Below are 23,291 nucleotides of genomic sequence, written 5' to 3' on the forward strand. Positions count from 1 at the left end.
GGCGCCATCTTCCACGCTGTCAATTTCTCGACGTGAAAAAATGGGAACTGACTTCGGGCTTTTAGGACACACGGCGCATCCGTTGGAGCTCTCCAAAGCAAAAGTGCGCTGCATTGGCCGGGAATCGAACCCGGGCCTCCCGCGTGGCAGGCGAGAATTCTACCACTGAACCACCAATGCTCACATGACCGTTCACGTAAAATTTCATCAGTTGTGCGTAGAGCTTTGCAGAAATAGCATAACCCCATCGTTCCGCTTTCATCTATTGTGCCTTTCATTGTGGGCAGTATTGTATGAAACCGTAGACAAAATGTGAAACGCGGCATTTTACCTGTGATGTTTTCGTTAAAGCAATATTAAATATTCTAGTGATGTACATTTTTCTCTTCTTTTTCCATCAGAATAGAAAGTCTCTGGAGAGATGTTTATGCAGGAGAACTTGATCTCTTCTACACCATCTTTACCCACGCCGTCTTCGCACTGAAGCAAACCAGTACCCCCTGCAACTGTGGACTTCCCATGAGCACGAGGCCCAGCAAGACCCTTCACAGGTGAGATTTTTACTGGTAACTGTATTTTTACTTTGACATTCCCACCTTGTGACTTTACTTAAATTTTCTATTGTCATAACCTTATTGCTATGATGAAACAAGACACAGTGATTTATATTTGCTATCAGCAGAATGTTTCAAATACTACAACAAATGGTTGGGAACTAAAAGTTCTTCTGTGTATTTATTGTCAGGAAAAAGTTTAAGATTCTTAAACTGATGAGACATCAGCTTATGGTTTAGCTATGATGTGTTGACGATGCTTGGCGCTAAACAAAGGCATAACTAAGCCTTCAATATCTAAGTTTAGCAAAATACCAAGACGTTTGCCCAGAAATGTTTCACTAAAATGTGCTTCACTTTGTAGACACATTGCTTGCAGAGAAGAGACTTATAGTTTTCAAGGTGATTAGCATATTCATTTTTTTATATGTACATTTCTTTCTTTCTTTCTAAATAAGTAATTTTTAGACGTCCATATAAAAATGACTCATTTAGAAACAAATAAATGCACAAATAAAATAAATGAATGATTACAAAAATGTAGATATCAATAATAAATTTCCAAATTTTTCCACATATAATAATAACAATAAAACAAGAGAACGGGAACAGAGTCTCATGCTGGATTGAAAGACAGGGAATAAAAATGGGTTTTTAGATGTGTTTTAAAAACGGACAATGAAGGGGTCTGCCTAATGTGCGGAGGTTCCATAATTTAGGTGCGCCATCCGCAAAGGCTCTGTCCCCTCTGAGCTTCCGCGTGGACCTCGGTACTTCCAGGAGCAGCTGGTCAAATAAAATGATCTTAAAGTGAACTCTCAAGTGCACGGGCAGCCAGTGGAGAGATGCCAGAATAGGAGTTTTGTGCTGCCTCTCTTGCGCTCCAACGAGGAGACGTGCAGCAGCATTCTGAACCAACTGGAACCAAAAGGGAAGACTTGGCAAACTCCAACAATACAGTGTGCTATAGTCATCCAGACGAGGTGTGATGGACGCATGAATTACTGTTTCAAAATGCTCCTGCGCAAGAAATGGCTTTCATTACACTGCCAGCAGTCTAAGGTGGAAGAAACTAGTATTCACAACTGCGCGAATTTGGCGAACCATTTTTAAAATCCCACTCCATCTTAAAACCCACATTTGAAACTGTCGGCTTCTCATACAGGGCCAAAGGGCCTAAGTCAACCGGGGAGGGTTTACCAGAGCCACGAGACACACAAGTCTAAGTGCGCACGCACAAATCCCTGTAAACATACAAATCATTCTGCTACTATTCTACTTCATTGGAAAGCAAAATTTTTCTTGAGCGACACTAACATAGATCCGTGACATTTTGTCCAAGAGAAACTGGCGGTCATGCACCAGGAAAAACACAAATACCAACCGAAGTAAGAGCAGGAGACGAGCAGCCACACACACCGGCGCCATCTTCCACCCTGTCAATTTCTCGACGTGAAAAAATGGAAATGATTTCGTGCTTTTAGGACAAAAACACGGTGCATCTATTGTAGTTCTACACAGCAAAAAAGCGCTGCATTGGCCGGGAATCGAACCCGGGCCTCCCGCGTGGCAGGCGAGAATTCTACCACTGAACCACCAATGCTCACGATACCGACGTTGTTTAGCCTACGTTTTAAAAAAACCTGTTTATATTCAAGCACAATGCGACTGCAAGTGGGTACAAGCCAGTGTCTTCTTGTTCCAGTCCCAAATCTGGATAAATGCAGAGGGTTGTGTCAGGAAGGGCATCCGACGAAAAACACGTCAAATCTGCCAAATTAAAAATGCGTGACAATGACTCCCATAGCGGATCGGTCGGGCCCGGGATAACAACTACCGCCACCTACAGGGTACCTGGGCAAATGGGACTGCTGGGCAAAAGGGACTGCTAAAAATCCATAATACAAATTACATTACAAATATCTTAATGAAAACTGGTATATGAAACCTAGTAAATGAAACACTGATTGTGCACATAACACACTCTTGCCAGGATTTGCACCTGGAGTCTTCCACCCAAAGGATGGATGTGTTGCTATTACACCACAAGAGTTGTTTTTTTTTTTCACTTTCTTTAAAGAGAGGGTGGAAACACAACAACTAAATACTATATACAAAAACAATTTAAAACCTGACTATATATTGAGTGACAGTAGGAGATGGTGAAGCCAATTAGGCCCCATAATGTTGAGTCTAAATGTGCTGCAGCAGCCCTATAGTGCCCTTAACCTTGGCCCCACAGGTATCACATCTCTCCTCAGCATGGTTGTCAGAAAGGTGCTCTGAGAATCTTTCTCCATCCACAACCTTACTACACATTGAACATTCCAATCCCTGTGCTACCTGTGATCTCCCTGCCTCCATGAAAGCTGTGCCTGACTGGGATGCCTCTGCCTGATACATGCATACATACATAAAAATGGGTTCAGGATATGGCACATAAAACATTTTTAAAAAATTAAAACCAGCGGCCGGAGTTCGTGATAAATTTTTGATTTAGAACGGCAACATCTCGAAGCTTGGCTGTGATGAGCTGCACGACCCTCCCACCGAGAAGCAACGTCCAATCAACGGGCGACCATCTGTTAGGAATTGATTGGCTCTTTTGCTCCGTTTGTTCGGAGATGTTCGGAAGTGTTTGGAACTCGTTCGGAAGTGTTCAGACGTGCTTTAGGAAGTGTTCGGACCTCGTTCGGAAGTGTTCGGACCTGGTTAGGAAGTATTCGGAGATGGTTTGGAAAGTGGTCGGACCCGCTTGGCCATCCGAGAAGGAAGGTGGACATACTGTGTATCCAGGAGACTAGATGGAAAGGTAGCAAGGCTAGTAGCTTAGGAGCAGGGTTCAAGTTGTTTTACCATGGGTCAGATAGGAAGAGAAATTTATTTACAGTTACAGATGCGTGTACAGACACACAAATCCAAGTACAGACACACAAACAGACTGAAATACAAATCTGAGGACAGATAAACAAGTCTGAGTACAGTGTGATGGAAAGATTATATTCAAGCACAGTATAATCTTGAACTGTACACGAAGACCAATGAAAAATGATGCAGGATGTCATTTTTGCAGGCCATAACGTAAATACGTCTAATAACAAAAATGTTGACGCCCAACGTGGGGCTCGAACCCACGACCCTGAGATTAAGAGTCTCATGCTCTACCGACTGAGCTAGCCGGGCTTCAAAAATGATGAAAACCCTTGCGTTTTTATAGGACTCATAATATATTAAGCAGTATAGTAGAGTATATACATTATTATGGGTGTATATATACACCCATAATAATGTATAACTTAACATTAAATTAATTTCTGACAGAACTGTTAAAATGTGTAGGTTGATGTTACCTAGCAGTATATAAGAAGCTATTGAATGTATCAGAAAAAAATATGTGCCCCGTGTGAGGCTCGAACTCACGACCTTCAGATTATGAGACTGACGCGCTGCCTACTGCGCCAACGAGGCTCTGACAAATAAGAGGAAAACGACGGTTTATGTAGATAACCATATATAGTATAACTATATCATATTCAACATGGAGCGATAAAAACAGGGTTGTTTAAGTCAGAACTAAAGTAATTGATTTCTGCAGTCTGAGAGGTGGTAATACCGTGAGTGTACAAAACGTTTATGAAATATTACACTATACCAATTGAGATTAGAGGTACCATCTCTTTTGCATATGCAATGGTGGAAGTAAAAGTAGCAATACCACATGGTAGAAATACTCCCAAGTACAGTACAAACATCTTTATCAGTATATTACTCACAGTGTAATTTGTATTATTTGAGTATAATTACTGATGTATTATTGTGTACATTATTTTAATAATGCAGCTGGTAAATGTTGGGCTCTTTTTTTGTGTGTGTGTGTGTCATGAGGTAAAAACATTGGAAATGTCGTCTTTAGAGCAACTCTGAATTTACTGTACCTCTATGGCGTAATTACACACTCGGTATCTTTAGTAAGGAGTTCATTTCCAATCATAGTCTGATGGGACTGCAAGACCAGGAATTGTTCCTAAAGGCCAATATAATCTCGAGTTCAGTCCTTAACAAATTCTGACATGTGCCAACTGAAAGATGTATTTAATAATTTAATCTCACCATGCATAAACAATTTAGAAAAAAACTTTACAGAAATGACAGTTAAAAAAAATAAAAATAAAAATTACATTTCATGATTCAAAAAAAGCAAGTGTCACAGATCACGGAAGGCTCACAAGCTGTCATGGGGTTAGTCTGACAATGGTTAGTACGAAGTTAAATCAGCAGGGTTACATTTCACCCCGATTAAACAAAACTGTTAAAGTAACGTGATATAATCAAAGTTTGTTAGAAAAACGCTGATGTTACTTGCATGTTACTGTACATCCATTTGATTCAAACCCAACTCAGGGGGTGAACTTAATTTGTTTTTACAACCTTAACTCTGTCTTTGCTTTGCAAAACGAATCTTGATGCCTGATGGGTCCTTACTGTTTGCAAGTGAAGCACAATGGAAATAGTTCATCAGTAACCCCCGACAGAAATGGGGGTAGAAATGAATGAAGAAAGGGGTATAGTGTGTGGTAGCTGAGGTGGAGGTCCATGCAGAAGGCATGTATTCTACAACTCCACTATTTGAAATGGCACTAGATTAAAAAAATAATAAAATCAAGGCAAATACACATCTTCACATAACATCGCCAGCATCTTATTAATTAGTACTGCTGCCATCGCATCACAGCATAGTCATAACATTGCTGCATTCCTTCCAATATGCAACGTCTAGCCTGTGACTGACTTTCATAGATCTGCAAGAAACCCGTCATCTGTGTGGAATTTGATTACATATTCATGTGTTTCCTCAGGTAGTTGCTGTCTTTAGAAGGCAGACATAATAGAGGGAAACAAGTTTCAAGTTCTAAATCCCTCTCTCTTTACTTCTGTGTAAGCACGAGTCTTTGCCATCATTTCAGAATTACATCAAAGTGTGGCAGTTGGATATGAAAGACGGCAGATAAATTATCTTTGCAAACGTTTTGGTGGAGTCGAATCACGGCTCTGTATAAACTTGCACAGCTAAGACGAAAAGCAGCAATACCACTTTAATTGCAAACGGATGCTGACTATTTCACATTATGAGTTCTTGTTTTATTGAGCTTTCTTGCTTTAATGTGATGCAACATGAAATTAAAGATTTCAAATAATGTGGCACCACCACTGCTGGTACTGGTGCTTCCCAGCTTTGGGTGTTTGAATGATCCCACTCAGACCAATAAAACAGACAAGCCATGAAATTATTACCATGTCTCAGTCTACTGAAATTGCATCCAGGCAAGCAGAGCTGGAATTTCATGTCGTGTTTCGAGTGCAAAACTTGCTACAAAATAATCAAAAATCACTGTTTCACATATTCATGTTTCAAGTCGCTTTTGGTGCGTCCCTCTCTTCACAATCTGTCGCTTGTGTTACAACTAAAGCTGTGTGAAATGAAAACACACTGCCATACAAAATACTGCTAAATACAGCTTGTGTTAAATTTTAACATGGTTTTGCAAAAGAGGACACCAATTTAAAAGCCTTATTAGGAAGTAGAAAAATGGCTAAATTCTGAAATGTACATGCGCAATAATTCTCCAAAACCTTCCCCTTTAAATGGAAGGCATGACACTTTGTAAGAGATTTTTACCTTGAGAGGTGAAACAGGCAGGTGAAGGAGTGACAGAACATGGTGGGGAAAAAAGTTATCATTTAATTTACAGCTCCATCAGCCCCATTTTTGAGTGTAATTGCACAGCAACAAACTGGAAAACATTTTATAATAAAAGCGATGTAAATTATTACTTGAAAAAAATAGAAGTGAACGTTAGCGTTCTATGTTAGCAACAAAAAAACATAGTCAACAAAAAGACTATGTCGTTGGTGTAGGTTTATCGTATAATTAGACAAGTCAATGGAGCACAAGAGGGAGCTGTAAATTAGAATGTTATTACTAAAAAGGTATGAAAAGAGAACAGGTCCAAGTCACTTAAGGAGTGCACATTGTGGGTGAGTGATTCAGAGTTTCCATTCATTCATCCAGCTGTCTACAGTAACAAAGTCAATGCTGCTTCTTCTCTTGAGGAGGATTAAATCCACACCTTGACCAATGGAAAACAAAGTAAAACACAAAAGTCCTACCACTAAAACTTGAGGCAAAAGTCAATGTTATACCATCAGTTCATTCTCATTGCAGCATTCTTTTAATTTTTCACTGAAACTACTACGTGACACCGTCATTAGCTTTAGGCTAGTAGTGCCAATGTGTTTCTGTGATGCAGTAAATTTTGATTCGCAGATTTTCCCCCAAAGATTGACAGATAAATTACTTCTGATGGAAGAAAACGAAAAAAAAATGTCAAGGTAGCCATTTAAGAAAGAGATTTAACAAAATTGCTGAAACACTACTTTTCCCCAGCTCATCACGAGAGGTAATGATTTAATTATGTCAAGTAAGGCTTCAAAATTCCCAGTAATTATAGTTTATAGATTTTTGATTATCAGTGAAAATTTCAAGTTTCATGACTGAGTTTTGTTAAATGTATAGATTAAAATGTAGGGAAACACTGCATCCTTCCATCTACTTTATCCCTCAAAGTGTGTTGAGAGTTTTCACTATTTTTTATTAGGTCCTTCATTTCACATAGTCACTTCCTTCTTTGCTCCTTTTATTAACACAAAAATGTGTAGTGTCCTTTTTGTCCTCACTAGCAAGACATACTTTCAAGTTACTGTGTCTTGGAAGTTTCCTCTTCATTTTCTTGACAAAGCCCCTGATCACATCTTTCCTTTCCTCTCAGAACAACACATCTTCGTTGGTAATTAGCGTTTCCACCACCAGTCTCTGGTATCTGATGTCGTTGAGTGCTGTCATGGCGTCCAGCTCGGGGGCCCTCATCAGTGTCGGACCGAAGACAATACCGAGGTTCTCACTGGACATGAGGTTCTCCTTCTCACACTGTGTCACCCTGGAGGGAAAGAGAACGGGGTTAGCATGTGTAATGGAAAAGGAATGGAAAGCCATGTGATTCTTCAAGCTTGTGTTGACTAATCTAGAAACAACTGAATCTTATCTCAATCTACAAAAACTAAAAGTACGTGAGGGGAGAAACATGACTTAGACCTCCTGAGGTGAGCCATGAGGTATCGCAGCGTCTCCCAGTGAGCTGGCGGCAGCAGCTTCAATGCCTCATGGAGAGACTCCAGCCTTTTCTCTGCATCGGTAATCTCTACAACACACAACGTGTTAGTAATAAAATTCAAAACTAAAATACTGTCTCACCTTACAATCTCACAACCATGCACAAACACAGAAGGAAAAGTGTAATAAGGTAAAAGAGCTGATCAAATATATTTCAGGCTTTGAAACCGCAGCTTCTGCCTGGCAACCTAAGCAATAAGATAAACAAGGTGTTAAGACCTACTTCCGATGTCGATGAAGCGTGGATAGGCATCATATGTGATGAGGGGAATAGGCAGCTCTCTGAAGTACAGTTTTAGGGCTCCAGTGATGATGTTGATGTCTTCATAAGCGTTTGAGGAAATGTCTGCTTTTTCTCCATCTGTAGCAGAAAACAAAAGCAATACTTTCAGTATCTCAGGATCTCTCTTGAGGACTTTATTGATATTGTATTGATCCAAAAACAGCCATTTTCTTTTTCATGTGGGGATTCAGAAGGATCAAAGCAGGAAGTGGCTGCTTAGATAATCGCTGCAATGTCTGTGCTAGTCGTAAAATCTACAACAGAGGGCAACACTCACCTCTGTCAAAGGCCAGTTTGACATCTTCTATTAGCTCGCTGAAGCCAGATATTCTGTACAAACCCTCTGACTGCAGACCTGGAGACAGACAAGGTGAATGAAAGACATGTCACTGTTTTTTTATGGATCAAGTTAATAGATTGTAGCGCCACTAGAGCTGCAACACTAATTCACTGATCAGTCAATTGTTCGTCTTCTAAACGGATATTTTTCTAATAATAGTTTTAGTGATTTTTTTAATGTAAAATATCCAAAGTACTGGTTAGAGCCTCGTAAATGTGAAAATCTCAGACACAAACGATAGTAATTAACTTTGGCTTTAGAACTGTTCTTGTTTTGTATGAAATAATGACATTATTTACTATTCTTTGACATTTTATTGAAAAATGTTTGAATAATCGAGGAAAATAATTGGCTGATTTTTGTTACAATCTTGTTTCATTTTACATAAAACAATCATATGAGTAGACTTTTAATAATGGTAGCTGCACTTCGGTGCCAATAGTTACATCAATAAGTGTACAACACACTGAGTTCATAGAGAGACATAAGAAGAAATGGGAATATTCATGAGTAAGAACAAGAAAAAACAGGGGGAAATGTGTGTGTGTGTGTGTGTGTGTGTGTGTGTGTGTGTGGTGGGGGCGGGGAGGGTTCATCTGTCTTTCCTGCTCTAGTCAAGTTCAATCTCTTCAAGTTAGGCATCTTTATTGATTTTATATATTACTTTCAGCCAGGTGTTGAACTGTGGTCAATAAAATGCTCGCTATGGCAGCTCCCTTGTGACTGCTCAGGTCCCATGTGGGTGGGGGGAGGGAAATGTAGCTCTCAAACGCACTCATACAGATTTGGAGTTATTCTGCTCTTGCTTACGCATGCCAGCCTTGTGGGTGTCCACTCAGTCCTTCTCTTAAGGCTGCAGCAAACAATACTTAGATATTCTTTCGTCAACATTATATAATCACTGAATCTCTCTCTCTCTCTCACACACACACACACACACACACACACACACACACACACACACACACAGTCATTCTCTCTCTCACCTCTAGCCTCGATCTCCTGTATGCACATATCAACCACCATGGGTCTCTTTGTGTTGTGGGCTTTGACTAGAGTGGTCAGGTCGCAGCTGTACACCTTCTTGACATGCCGCAGGTCTGGCTGGCAGTCGTTCGGCACAACTTTGGAGCACTGCTTGTGGACATTCAACCCACAGTCTGAGAAAGAACGTTTTTCATCACTTCAAACACAGTGCAATATCAACACAATGCAATTTGATCCATAAAAGGGAGTTTGGAAGATACAAGTTACACTTAAATGTAGGTGTTTTGGAGGCACAGTTCATCACCCACACACAGTAATAATCAAAGTGACAGCGTGTTCTTTGGCACCATCTTCACTGTTCTAACATTTTAAATCAGTGATGCACCACAGATGAGTCAACAGCAACAGTGATTAACTTTAGCCTGCTGTCCCAGTTTTGAGTCACGGTTTGAGACAGAGTGGAGGTGCAGCGTTATCTAACACCGTGTAAGACGCATTTGCTGAGGATAAGTCAACAATCACTGAGAACTTTTACACTGCAGTGTACGGGCGGGGGGGGGGGGGGTATTACCTGCACACTTGACACCCTGAGCGATGAGACCCCACATGAAGTTGGCACAGTACTCACACCAGTGGGGGCCCCTGAATGTATGGACCTGGTGCAAGTAAAAGAAAGTAAAAAAAAAAGAAAAAGAGAGAGAGCTTTGATGACAAAATGTTTTGTTTAAATATAATACATCCTACAAATGATGACAAATATGGACAGAAAGAACAACACATTTGCACAAGTATATACTGAAAGCAAGGTGAGAAAAGTCATTTAATGCAGACTCCATCAAGTCATTCATGCAGCAATAGCAGACGCCAACAAAACAATGATGAGACACAATAGGTGTGTTGAATAGGCTCTTACAGAAAATATAAAATGGACATGGAGTTTAATCTGCTCATTTTTTGCCTGAATTGACTCTATATAATAATATGCTAATAACCTCAGTCTTACAGATTGTGCTTTTTAAGTGTGTGTGTCTGTCAGTACGTGTTCATCCACATTTCCATTGAGCTCAGTACATTGTGGCTCTGACCTTTATGCTTTTTACTAATTGCTGCTTGTAAAATGGAAATCTGGGAGTCTAAAGAGCTGAAAATGCTGAGACCTAAAAGCACATATGTGTGTTTACGTGTGTATCCCAACACTCTGTTCTCTCTGGGGTGAATCTGCTGAATAAGCAACTCTGGCATTTTTTAACACAAATGCACAAGACACACACACACACACAAACAGAGACACAAAGGACAGGATTGGGCGAATCGAAGAGCGTCTCACCTTGAAGTTGTGGACCTTCTCGTACTTGGGTGCCAAGTCGCTCTCCCTCAGGGTGGCCCTCCGCACCAGTGATGTGAGCTGCGAGAGGGCAAAAGATCTGATTGGTTGCCAGAATGTGGAAGCAGGAGAGGTGGGTTTGGAGGGGGCTGGTGCCCGGTTTAGACAGATTCTCGACCCAGTGTTGGAGTCTGATGTGTTGCTGGAGACTGGCAGAGAGGGAATTGAACCAGCGCTGACATTCAAACCCAAAGCCGCGGTAAACAAAGAGCCCTTCTGACTTGTCTCCTTCTCGGCTCGCCTGCGCGATTGTTTTTTACCTCTTTTAATGGTGTATGACTCTCGGCTGGGCATTGTGGGACCTGTGGTTATGGTGTGGATGTTTAAATCAAAATTTGAATTCCATTAACAGAGTAAGCCAATCACACTGCAAAGGAATCTGAAACCAAAAACAAAACAACAAATAAAAAAAAGGAGCTACACTTATAAAGATTGCCCAGAAAAATGTGCAAAAACAATAAAAGTTGGAAAATGACAAAACACCAAGACTCTCAAATCTTCTCAAAGCTCTATCTGACAACAACATCCAAAACCGAGGTGCCGACACAGGACCAATCCTGCTGTTTTAGTACCACAAAGATCAGCCAATCAGATTAGCTCTGCATGCTGATGCGGCTGCATGGTGCAATTCCAGTTCATAACAAAAAACAAAAGCCAGACAATAATAAATCTGTCTTGAGATGCTAAAAACCCACAAAATGATTAGTGAATATAATTAAATAAATCTTCACTTCTTGAGAGGCAAAATCCTTCAAACCGGACTGATGCGGCACAATGACCATTCTCGTCTCTCTGTCTCATGTAGGTGAGCGCTTCTGCCCACATGGCTCAGCATGCGTATGTGTGTTAATCTGCCTTCCCCCTAAACACTCACCACGCAAAACCAGTGGAGGAGGGATGGACAGAGGCGGAGAGAGAAACTAGAGGAGGGGGAGGGCTGAGCTACAATGCAGCAATGGATGAATTTAACAGGGCACTTTGAGGGAAGAGCGAGCCAATCAGAATGCAGCAAGTCTTGTTGTTCGCCACCAATTCTGCCACCTCGGTCGTCCCAGGAGAGAAGCAGAGTGAGGAGAAGAATGAGCTGAGAAGCATGGTGTTATTTTATTCAGTCATTTACACTTTTTGTTCTTCGTTTCCTTGTCATTTTAGTTGCAACGTTGATGTCATTTTACTTGGATGTTTCTCAATTCTTGTAAAACCACTGTGAACAATAGCAACTCCTACAGTCTGGTTTGCTTGCGTGTCACTGGCCTGAAAATGTGTCAGCTTCACTGCAGATTGTACAAAATCTTGCATCCTCGTAAGGCGCCTAAATCAAAAGCTCTGCTCACCCATTATCCTAGATCATTCATATAATTATTAACCAACAGTTGCAGGCTAAATTCACTTGAGAGATTTCTGTTTAAGTGTTGCCTCTAGTAGGTGGGTGTTTGTACTGGTTTTTGACATTTACTGGACTGAGCAACAAACAAGCCAGTGGGATGTCGATGAAGGCTCTAAGTCATACAGGTTTGGTTATCTGGAGGTTAGTCATGTAACTGGACATAATAGAGGAGGCGGCCTCAGACACAATCTGTCTGGCATTTTCTATGCTGTCCCTTCATCCATCCCCAGGACAATTAAGACCACTTCATACATCCACCACTCAGGCCTTGCCTAACAATCCTCTCCTAGGGGGAGGAAGGTGGTTAAAAGCCATGATCATTACATTCGTAGGACTGTGCCCTACTCTAACCTCCCATATTATCGACCTAATGAGAATGTAACCGTGTCCCATAGCTGACCTTCCCTCAGAGTAAGGGTGCTACCTGGATACGTACCAAAACGCTTCCAACCAAGAAGAAAAGGTCCAGTTGACAGGACTCATGTAACCTAAAGATTTCATAGATTTTAAGCTATGTGGTTTGACCTAAGACATTTTATACTAAAACACAGTAATGATCTTTAATGACCGTTTCCATTGCAGGGGGAATAGCAATATAGTGGGGAACAGGAACAGCGTGGTGGGTGCTAGTGGCTAACTAATGTGCACTCAATTCTAAACACACATAGAGTAAAGTTGAAAAGCAAAAAAAAAAAAAAAAAAGGGAAAAGATAAAGAAGCTGGCTATGCTTTGTTATGTCCTATACGCCCTTAAAGCTTCCAAAACATAATCTCATTCCTGCAATCTCATCTAAATGCATTCATTACTATCACCGTCCAGTGAATTTCTAAGTAAATTAATTTTTAAAAACCTTCACCAGAATCACCCCTTTACCACCCACACAGGGAGTGTAAAACTGCATTTAACCCACAATAAAAAAGGTGATTAGCTGTGGGGACACATGAAATATGTATTCTGGTGGTTTGTCTTCCCTGCAGAGAGCCACCTCTGGTCTCAATGTCACAACCGCACTGCTTTGTCTGCAAATCCACCCAATTACGAAAGCATACACGTCCCCAGGACTACCCCCATTATACACACACGCACACAAAGACAGTGATGTATGAGATACACTGTAGGTGGTCATGCACTCCAGGTCATACTACACCTCATGAGGCAAAGCACTGGTGTAGCAGATAAATGTATTGCACACACTACATCTACTTGTTTAGAAGACTGTTGGTATGTAATTTGTGTGGAAAAACCTCCATTTTATCTTGACAAGACTATACTTATTATGTGCGTGTGTGTGTTTGTACTTTGAGGGTGCTGCAGTTTTGTAGTTGCTTGATTCGAACTGTGTCTCCTGGCTAATTTTTAAGCACCCGCATGCAAAAAGACGCAGCTGCAGAACCTAAGTGTACATTACATTTTGGCCAGTGATTAGAATTTAAGTAAGCTCCTGCATCATACAGGAACCTCACATCTCCAAACTTCTGTTTTCATCCCTTGAAGGGCTTTCACTTACAGAAAAAGGTCACAAATGAATGGGTAAAAATGCTAAACTCTAATTACCTCACAGCTGAATAGAAACTAATGAGCCAACAACAAACTACATGCCTGAATACTTAGTAGATGGCTTCTGGAAGAAAGCAGCAGTTTCTGCAGGCAAACTGCTGTTATGTAATTTTACTGCAGAGCCCTTGGCTGGAGGCCATTTCTCCTCTGCATCCATCCTCCTTCTTCTTCTTCTCCTCCTACTTTCATCATGTTCCTCAACTCTAATCTTTCCATTCTAGCACTGCACATATAGCAACTTTCCTTACCTTTACCCTTATTTCAACTCTGCAGGTTTGTTTTTCACATTTATGTTTCTTCTTCTGCACTATAAACCCAGAATTTTGAATGGGATCCAATAGTCTAATCATCCCATCATCTACTTTTCAGCATTGTGGAAACATTATAATGGCATATATGCAAGCACTTGGTGCTTTATGATTTATAAAGTAACAAATTTAAAATCCAGATACTTTAAGAGATTGATTGTTACAAGGTGTTATGTGTGCCACTCATAATCCATTACTTTCACTTGCAAATTACCGATTCCCTTTTCTGCAGAACTAAAATTGTATTTGTCCAACATTTTGTCTTATACCTTTTACAGATCGAGCCCCGTCATCCCCCTTATCGGCTCATCCTTGAAACCAGCGCTTATCCGAGTGCTCCTGCACATCTTTTGCTATCAATTTCTGTTATTTTTCTAAAGCGGATTTCACTTTAGAGATGGGAATGATTTATTATCCCCTGGTTTACAGTCTTCTACTAAAGTCAAAAAACATAATTAACCCAGTAACAAAGACTATCAGAGTATGTAGTAAATAGAGTTTTCTTAGTTAGCACAATTATGTGTATACTGTATTTTGGGAAATTTAAAAACTTTAGGACTGCAGAAGCACTTCAAGGTGATAAGGCTTCATGATGAACCATTTCAAAGTATTGAAAGACAGCCAAAGCTGCTATCTTTTCCATCAGTGTTCCAACATGCATTATAAGCATGAGTGACTGTCCTCACCCGCTCCTCAGCATTGCAGTCGTCTTTGGCGGGAACAGGTCCATCAGGGGCGTCTGGGCTCTGTGTCAGATGTTTCTTTAATGTGGGCTCTTGGTTCAGGGTCGTGTATCCAACATGTTCATAGATTGGGTTTATGGTCATTTTAGCGATGTACTCCGCCGCCTGGCAAAAGACATAAATACGCAAGGTGATATAGGTGTGCGCGACAGCATCTGACCCAGTTGGCAGCGAACTAAGTCTTGTAATGTATTCTTCACTTTACACCACCGTCCTGTCAGTCTTTTCTGTTGTCTGAATAAACAAATAAACCCTGAATGAGGAGCAATCTGAAATTAGGCACTCGTTTTTGAGGGGTTTGAAGGAATCCAAGCATTTTTTATTATAAAGTAAACAGGTGGTGATCAAGGGGTATTATGTGAGTCAATCCAGCTGATTTTTTTACCTGGCAAACATTCTTGAAATGCTTCCGCTATCCATATTCAGCCTTTACATTTAGAGATTTCAGCTAATCAGTAGTCTTTAGTTGCTTTAGATGTGGAAAATTATGCATGTTTGTTACTAAGATGGAAGGGGAGGTAATGACAGATGGATGCAAACACACACATACACACCTTTGTTTCAATGTAAAGAGTGATGAGGCCGTCTGTGACCAGGTCATGGATGGACTCAAACCTCTTCTCTCCAACAAAGTGCTTGCCATCATGGTAAAGACGAAAGTTTCTTGTCTGGTTCCCAAACCTGGGATAGGATGGAGTAAAAGGACACTGTAATATGTGTCTCTTTAAAAACAATTTCATGTGACATCCTAAAGGTTAGCAAGTAAGAGGTCAAATAGGAAACATCACTTTTCAACCATCAGGTAACCAGCATTTGTGTTCATTGGATCTTTTGTTTTTTGTTTTTTAATAAAAGGTGATCAAAGTCAGTATCCAAAGTATGGAAAACAAAAACTACAAATGAAGAAAATAAAAGCTATATATTCATTGGACTTATTTTTGCATTGCAGCTTCTGTTTTCTCCTTTAACCATATATTAGAATGACCAATTTAGAACCTCAAACAGATTCATTAAAAAAAAAAAAAAGAAAAATTAAGTGACACTAATGTGACAGACCGACCCTGAATTGGGCCAACACATTATCTACTCCTCAGTGGCTCACAATGGAACCACCTCAAGATAAACCATTACTGTTAGATCATTAACCCAAAATCCAACCTTTCCTTTTCTGCCAGCAGAGACTGGGACTGTAGTTTATTGAGGGGTATTTATGGAAGATAATTAGAACCACAAGGATGAGAGTGAAACAGAGAGAAAGTTTTGCAGGTGAGGAAATGACATGACTATGAATAGTCAAGCTGACCCAAAACCACATTAAAATTATGCCATGCACCCATTTAAAAGTGTGACACCTACGCTGAGAAAAACGATAGCTCACGTTCAAGTGAAATGGGCTGCTGGTTTAAAATAAAGTTATTTGCTTACAAACTAATTGGGCTAAAGCACCAGGGTGGCAAACAACAATGTCCTCTGAGCCAGACAGACAGCTAAATACTGACCAATAGACACTTCATGGTCTTATTAAGCAGATATGTGGATAAAGGAAACCTCAGCCGACTACCACTTTCCCGTCCCCTCACACGAAAAGGCTCAGTGTGTGGAGTCTACGTGAGTTTTGAGATGAGAACCTCTGAGCAGCTCAAAGCTCCTCTTACCACAAGCATAAATCCTTCCAACACATGAGGCCTCAACACATGTTTAACATTCACACGTGACCTATTCTTTTTACCTGTGTGCATAGGCTGAGGTGCTGTAGGTCAAACATGAGTTTCTACAAGGTCCCAGTGGATTCACATGAGGTGGAGGAGCTGGGCTTCCCAATTGAGCACAAAGGTAAATAGCTCAAAATATCAGTTTAAATTCCCCACCTTATGTTAATATAGTTTGGCAGTAGATTATATGAGAATGAATAGCTATAAATCTCCAGATCTTAGCTCATTTACTTGACTTAATATTCCTAATTCTAGTAGATGGCACTTGTCTTTTAATTTCACTTTTAGTGGTTCACTGGAGTCCAGAACATACGCCTATACACATCCAGTGGCTCCACTGAGCTCGTATTTATTCTTGGTTATTGGAGTCTCCTCACTTTAGCAAAGCCGACAGAGACAAACATACCTCAGAGCCAGCGTGTACGTGCCCGGTTGTCTCTGGCTCTCTCTGATGAGGTAGCTGCCTTCAGCCTGACTCAATAATTGGTCTGCCTCCTCCCTTGAGATCATCCCATGGTACCTAGACAAAATTTGGGAAACAGAAGGTTGGATTTCATAAAGGAAAACCTAACAAATGGGGCCTAAGTGTTCAAAAGCATCCTCACTGTCTGACATGTAGAAAAGGACTAACACAGATAAAGCCAACTTACTCTCTCCCATAGTATTTAGGTCGGTTTTCCACCTGCGGGGAAAAAGAAAAATATCCTGCATGAAAAACTTGGTGAGATGACATTCAACAGAAGAACTATACATGAAAAAAAGAAACCAGCTAGGCAACCAAAAATAGTGAAATGGCAAAGGGTCCTTTGAATAATTTCAGTGCAATAATATTTTGAAACTTATGCTGATTTAAGCCTTAGCTCAGTGCACTAGTTTGATGCTTTTTAAACCACTAAATAAATTTTGTCAAACATATTATTGTCTGAACAAATGATCAAAACATGAAAATGATGTCACATGGCCAAGTACAATAACAGATCATTCATAAAATGAAAAGTGTGTTAAACACCACTGGCACCAAGATTGTACAAACCGTGTGCTACTGCTGGATATTTTCTGAGTTTCTGGCACATTTTTCTACTTGAACGTAGACTTTGCCTGGCACCCAGCGTGTGCCTGAGTTCGTCGATGTGTGGGCACAGAGAACAATGCATGAGTCAGATAAAAAGCTGAACACGGTGTTAATCTAAGGAAAAACTGCTGCCGAGCCAATAAATCAACAAAGGCCCGACAAACAGCTGTGAATATTAATTTGGATGCTGTGTGTGTGTTGTAAATAAGTGCAGTACTTTTTTTCCCCACAGCTGTGTCATATTATGCATATTTAAGATGTGGACAAGATGGTAAAAGTTGGAAAGGAATTTCAATCCAGCCGAGAGGAAAGGTCTGTGTTTATCAGTCACATAACCTTTGAACAGAGACCAAATGTGCTCTGAGGCCTGTCAGCAAGCCATGCATAGAGAGGGCAGACTAATACCTACTACTAATGCTTAGACATGCTGACTGCATGTTACAGTGCAAATACAGTGCATATCAAATGAATGATGAAATAAACTGGTATATAGTGAAAAAAAATAAAAAAGCAGAAATATAAACTTTTTTAGTTTATCTCCAAATTTGTTATTTCAATTTTGGCAAATACACTGTTTATTATGTTTCTGAGCATCACATAATAGATTTGATGTCGTGCTGATGACAGTGAGCTGACATCGTGTGCAGACTCAGAGCCTGTTCTCAAGGCTTTACCAAAAACTAATTGTGACTCTGAATGCCACAGCAAATCTTTTCAGCTCTCATTTGCTTAAAGCAGCTGAGTTCCTTGTTTATTTTTGTATTCATATAGAAGTTTAGCAATGAGTGATTTGCTTTAACTGCTGTTAGGACAGTCACTACGCTTATTTATGCCATAAATTCTAAAGTACCAGCCATAGATAAATGCTTATTGCTGCATCATTAAAATCACATATGGCTAAAGTCCCAGCAGACAACACGGGGCTGCTGGCTGCGGCGGCGGCAGGGAGGAGTGCGGGGTCTCCTCCACTCCGTCTGTCCTCCAGTCTGCTCCTTTTAACTGGGTCAGCACCAGCAACCTGACCAGACCAGACCAGGGCATCGAAACCCACAGCTTTTCATTTAGTATCTTTCTACAAACAAACCATCCTAGCAGTCTTTACAGATTAACATGCTTTTACAGCAGACACACAACCTGCCCTCCATCTTTAATCCTGCTTGAAATCCCCCACACCCCACACACACATCTGATGGTTCCCTCCCTTGTGGGCAGATGTGCTGATGTATGGCATTTTGTAACCATCAGCAATATCCCATATGCCATCAGCTATGATGGAGCCTCCACTGACTTATTCCACCATTTACATTGACATAATGACATTTAGATTTTTCATGGTGCTCTGATCCGAAATAAAACCGAACACACATTTAAATCTAAGTCAATTTCCCCTTCCCAAAGGGTCTAAGACCCCCAAACAATTAAAACACACAACAGTATGAAGAACCTTATGGTCGAGACAATAAAAAACGGATTGGCAAGCTACAGCAAAAACAATCAGCTCTACTACAGCACAAGTGAGCAAATACAATCTTTCAATCAACACACACTAATACACACCACCACACACATAAGTATGGACAATGTGACATTTTAAGCTTGGTAGAGTATTAGAGTACGCTACTGCTGTTTCGGCTGGTTATTATCACATTTTCGTGTTTTTAAATTTGACATCTGAGATGGTTTGGGATATTAGATATCACAGAATCTCCCTAAAAGAACACGCAGCATCATAAGCTATGAAAGTCACTGCCGACTTCTTTCAGGTGCTTTTAGTGTTATTTGGATGAACATCTGTGAAGCATATGTACCCATACTGTATAAAAGTCTAACAACAAAATGCAACTGTGCTCAAGACTCTAATCTGAACTCATTGCTGCTATTGCATAAAAGGGGCCTTTGGTATTAAATACAAGCAGCGAGCATTTATATCTTTTTTCGTGTGATATGGGGCATATTCTCACATGGATCCTTTATTTTAAAAATTTGCAAGAAAAGTACATTTGTTGTTTTTTTGAATTGTTTTTATGTGTTTATGCATCTCATTTACTATTTATTCTACTTGCTCCTTGTAATATCAGAGTTTTTAAGAATAACAAGAGATATAAAAATAAACATGTGGACAATGATCCGCTGTGGCGACCCTGAACTCACGGCACAAGCCGAAAGGACAAAAAATAAATAAATCCAAGTACAAGAATGCCAATTTGGAACTTTGTTCTCACCTCACAGGTGCAGGTGACTCTGCGAGGGTGGGGTGCCTCTTGTTGAAGCTGGTACACTGGATGGAAACACAAAGCATTGTGCAGAAATAGAATATTTCTCCTCACACAACATTAATGATGTCAGCCACATTAATTGAACAGCAAGTGAGTAATGATTACCCCTAGAAAACAAATGACAGTAAAGTATTGTGGCTACTTACAGTAGGACTTCCACACAGGTGGCCTGTATTCATCATGATCTGGAGACAGAAAAAGTCCAACAGTACATTAAACACCTTACAAGGAAATTCAATTTAATTCTCTTAGGCACAGTGCCCCCAAGTGGAGAAAGTATCTATCAAAAGATTTCATCAAATGTGCTAAAATGGTGGTTTAATAGTCTACCAGGGGCTGCTCTTTGAGAAACTCGGGAGTTTGGATCAATCACATGGTGATTCAGAAGTCAAGGTTTTAAAATAATTTATATTCTTTAGTTTGTGCTCAGTTATCTTGGGATATTGACCGCACAGACCATAAACTAGTAAACAAACTGCTTAATCTCCTCTGGGGAGCTATGAAAGATCCATTTATATCAAGCTGCAGAAGGACTGGCCTGTGCATTAGTTCTCTGTACAATGTTAAATTTTGCTCTCACTTCCTCAGGCCTACACATTTCAACTTAACTATAGATGGATATCAACTTTATAGCAGCATTTCCTCATTGCTTGTTCTGCTGTAGCAGCCTATAAACAACACCAACATTAATGTTAAAGTAAATGACACTCAAGCTGAACCATTTTAGCCCCAAGCGCTCATTTGGAGTTTGGCTGAACTCTGCAATAGCCACTGAACATTTCCACTTTAACAGCTCTGCTGTGTTTACTGTGAAAACTGTCCAGGTGCCAATCTAAATTCAGCGCTGAAGGCTTTTTTTAAATGACTCATTGCTAGTCTGCTTTAAAAGATTATACACTGCATATACTGACAGTTTGACCCAATAAAAGTCCTGTGTTATGCGTGTGATAAAGAAAGAGTTGGTCAAAGAAAAAACAATAACTGTCACAAAGAACAAATACTCAATTGGCCAAACACTATATTTTCTTTACATTTTCTCGTTACATCTACTGCTTGAACAATAAGGAATATCGTTATTATTTCCTAGAGATGTCAATGCATTTCAATACTATTCCTTGGTCAGTATCTAGCAAACTCAGAAACACACTGTCTTCCACCTTCTCTGCAAGGGTAAAACTAACAGCCTGTTTCCTGTCTTGGTGCATTTTGTGTTCAGTCTATGAGCCTTATCTATTCAACACTTGTAGCCCCGGTATCCTGTCTTCAAAATAACTCCCTGGGCAAGTGCCTCACCCTCCTTCTCAAGGCAAAATACCCCCACATATAGACACACAGGTTTCAACTAGAGACAGCATGTGCAACTGGGAGGGAAAGAAATAAAGTCTAGTGCTTGGACTGCAGTACTACATGCATAATTGTGATGCACTACTTTATTTCTGGCTGCAACTTCTACATATTTAGTAAAGTACAATTCACATAATATATGCATTTAAGGTGCTTCAACAGGTAATGAACGCCGTGACTAGTTGGAGCATCTCGTATAATTCCAGATCAGACCTCTCAGTGAATAGTGAGCTGTGATTGATAAATGCAGTGATACCACAACATGAAAATTATCTATGAAAAGTAAAACTCCTGAATTTGAAATTTTACTTCAGTAAAAAAGGCAAGCAATTATTAAGCTGGAGAAATAGCTCTGTCCGTGTGCATATTATATATTAAATTACAATAGTTGATGAATTACTCTTTGAGTAGTAATGATGTACTAAGCAGATATAAACACTTGATATAATTTTGGTATAACCTCTACTAACCTACATCATAGTTTAAACATTTATCATGGTATCAGTATGCATAGTCTTAATATGCACAGTAACTAGTAACTATATTAAATAAAAGTAATGGAGAAGGAAGTACATTTTCCCATGACATGTAGTTAAGTCTAAGTGTAAAATGGCAACACTAAAGTAACAAAGAGGGGCTTTACCATTGTATTTAAGTACATTACTTAAATAAACTGGTTCCACAAGATTTCTAGTAGCCTCTCCCAATTTAGAAATAGCTGACATATTTATAGTTGTGGTGTAAACAACAATCAGTTGCTTTACATTTGCATACCAGCCGAAAACAAAGTAGCAAAACACCCCATTAATACACTTATATGTTAAGTATAATCCTGCTCACCAAAGACATTTAGAGCCATCTTGGTTCTGTGATATGATGATGAACAATAAACCAGTAGATCCAAAATGTCAGCAAAAACGGATCCACTACCTAAAATAAATCCTGAAAGAAAAAAGAGAGAAAGGAATCAGGTGAACGCATCCAACAACTAGCTGTGTTAAGATAATCTGCCTAAAAATGAAAATAACTGATTAACGATTAACAATAACTGATCCATCTCACATTGGAAGAGAGCTAACGTTAGCGTTTGCTCTGCGTTACTTTTTTTTTTTTTTTTTTGGCTAGACGAAGCTAAGGTGGTATTTGTTTTGAAAATATACTGTAAAAAATACATTTCATTCTAATAAAATAGAAGCACACACACGACGTGAAACAATGCACTGGCTTGTTAGGCTTTCGGTTAGCTAATAATACGTAGTACTCACATTCACATCCAGTCTACATTGTAGTCGCCATCTTGCTGAGTCACGTGAGCAGTCTCGCCCTCTCTCCAGGGTAACTATGGCAACGCACCTTTACTGATGCTACGTTGCAAACGAACTAACACGTTGTCAGTATTTATTTTTTTGGGGGGGTTATTATGGCGTTAAGTTACTATCGTAACAGTTTACGTAAGTCAGCGTAGTGTTCAAACAGAACTAGTTAATTGAAGCTTTGTGCCAGTTAGTTAACAGGACTCTGGTAACTCATCTATTGTCTGGTATTAGCAAACGAAAAATAGCCTAGCATTTTCCACCATATTAAACTAAATGTAGTGAGTGTGGGAGTTAGCTAGCTTAAGTTAGCTTAACAGTTGGTTCGTTCGATTAAGATGCTAAAAACATCGCTAGTGGGATTGATCACTTTTAGTAATAATTGCATTACATTGGATCGCATAACATTTTATTGAAAAAGCGATACTATGCATGAATAACCAAGAAAATAAAACGAACTTCTTATGGAAGTAGTCTTAAATTATAAGGATTACCCGAGGAACTCAAGTAGGCATTTTTATTCAAGTACTGTGCGTAAGTACAATGAGTTACTTGTACTTTGAGTTATTCCATGTTTAGCAATGATAATAAAGCAGCCACATTAGGATGTTCTTTATTTTTTTTGTGTGTGTTAGTAATACCACAAGTAAAACCACAATATAAAGTGCACTGTTACAAATAAAAGTCCAAATTTTACTCAAGTAAAAGTTGGATTATCGTAAATTATGAAAATTAAAAGCAGTGTCTGTGCAGCGCAGCCTTTTTCATAACACCAGTCTTAATATTATATTATTGGAACGCG

General features: G+C 39.7%; 1 protein-coding gene and 4 non-coding genes across 11 annotated transcripts; all 5 read right to left on the reverse strand.

Moving 5' to 3' along the window:
* Positions 1-109: 109 nt before the first annotated feature.
* trnag-gcc (transfer RNA glycine (anticodon GCC)) lies at positions 110-180 on the reverse strand. The gene has a single exon. It is a non-coding gene; the product is annotated as a tRNA-Gly (tRNA).
* A 1,906-nt stretch (positions 181-2,086) lies between these two features.
* Positions 2,087-2,157, reverse strand: trnag-gcc (transfer RNA glycine (anticodon GCC)). The gene has a single exon. It is a non-coding gene; the product is annotated as a tRNA-Gly (tRNA).
* A 1,507-nt stretch (positions 2,158-3,664) lies between these two features.
* trnak-cuu (transfer RNA lysine (anticodon CUU)) lies at positions 3,665-3,737 on the reverse strand. The gene has a single exon. It is a non-coding gene; the product is annotated as a tRNA-Lys (tRNA).
* A 212-nt stretch (positions 3,738-3,949) lies between these two features.
* On the reverse strand, positions 3,950-4,022 carry trnam-cau (transfer RNA methionine (anticodon CAU)). The gene has a single exon. It is a non-coding gene; the product is annotated as a tRNA-Met (tRNA).
* Positions 4,023-4,641: 619 nt separating this feature from the next.
* LOC137125795 (N-chimaerin) lies at positions 4,642-22,584 on the reverse strand. Of its 7 annotated transcripts, XM_067501812.1 has the most exons (15): positions 22,442-22,583; positions 22,017-22,118; positions 19,979-20,017; positions 19,779-19,834; positions 17,135-17,166; positions 16,891-17,004; positions 15,327-15,453; positions 14,716-14,877; positions 10,720-10,797; positions 9,964-10,048; positions 9,392-9,565; positions 8,343-8,420; positions 8,006-8,143; positions 7,705-7,810; positions 4,642-7,549 (listed from the first exon to the last, which is right to left on the reverse strand). In XM_067501812.1, the coding sequence occupies exons 2-15, from the start codon at positions 22,033-22,035 to the stop codon at positions 7,378-7,380; spliced, it is 1,380 nt and encodes a 459-aa protein (XP_067357913.1). In that variant the 5' UTR covers positions 22,036-22,118; positions 22,442-22,583; the 3' UTR covers positions 4,642-7,377. The 7 variants fall into 7 exon arrangements, with proteins under 7 accessions (XP_067357913.1, XP_067357915.1, XP_067357914.1 ...); XM_067501814.1 differs by lacking the exon at positions 14,716-14,877 and having other exon boundaries at positions 22,442-22,584; XM_067501813.1 differs by lacking the exons at positions 19,779-19,834; positions 19,979-20,017; positions 22,017-22,118; positions 22,442-22,583 and adding an exon at positions 17,518-17,602.
* Positions 22,585-23,291: the final 707 nt, after the last annotated feature.

This window comes from Channa argus, chromosome 4 (assembly GCF_033026475.1).
Source record: "Channa argus isolate prfri chromosome 4, Channa argus male v1.0, whole genome shotgun sequence".
In the NCBI taxonomy this organism is placed as follows: Eukaryota; Metazoa; Chordata; class Actinopteri; order Anabantiformes; family Channidae; genus Channa; species Channa argus.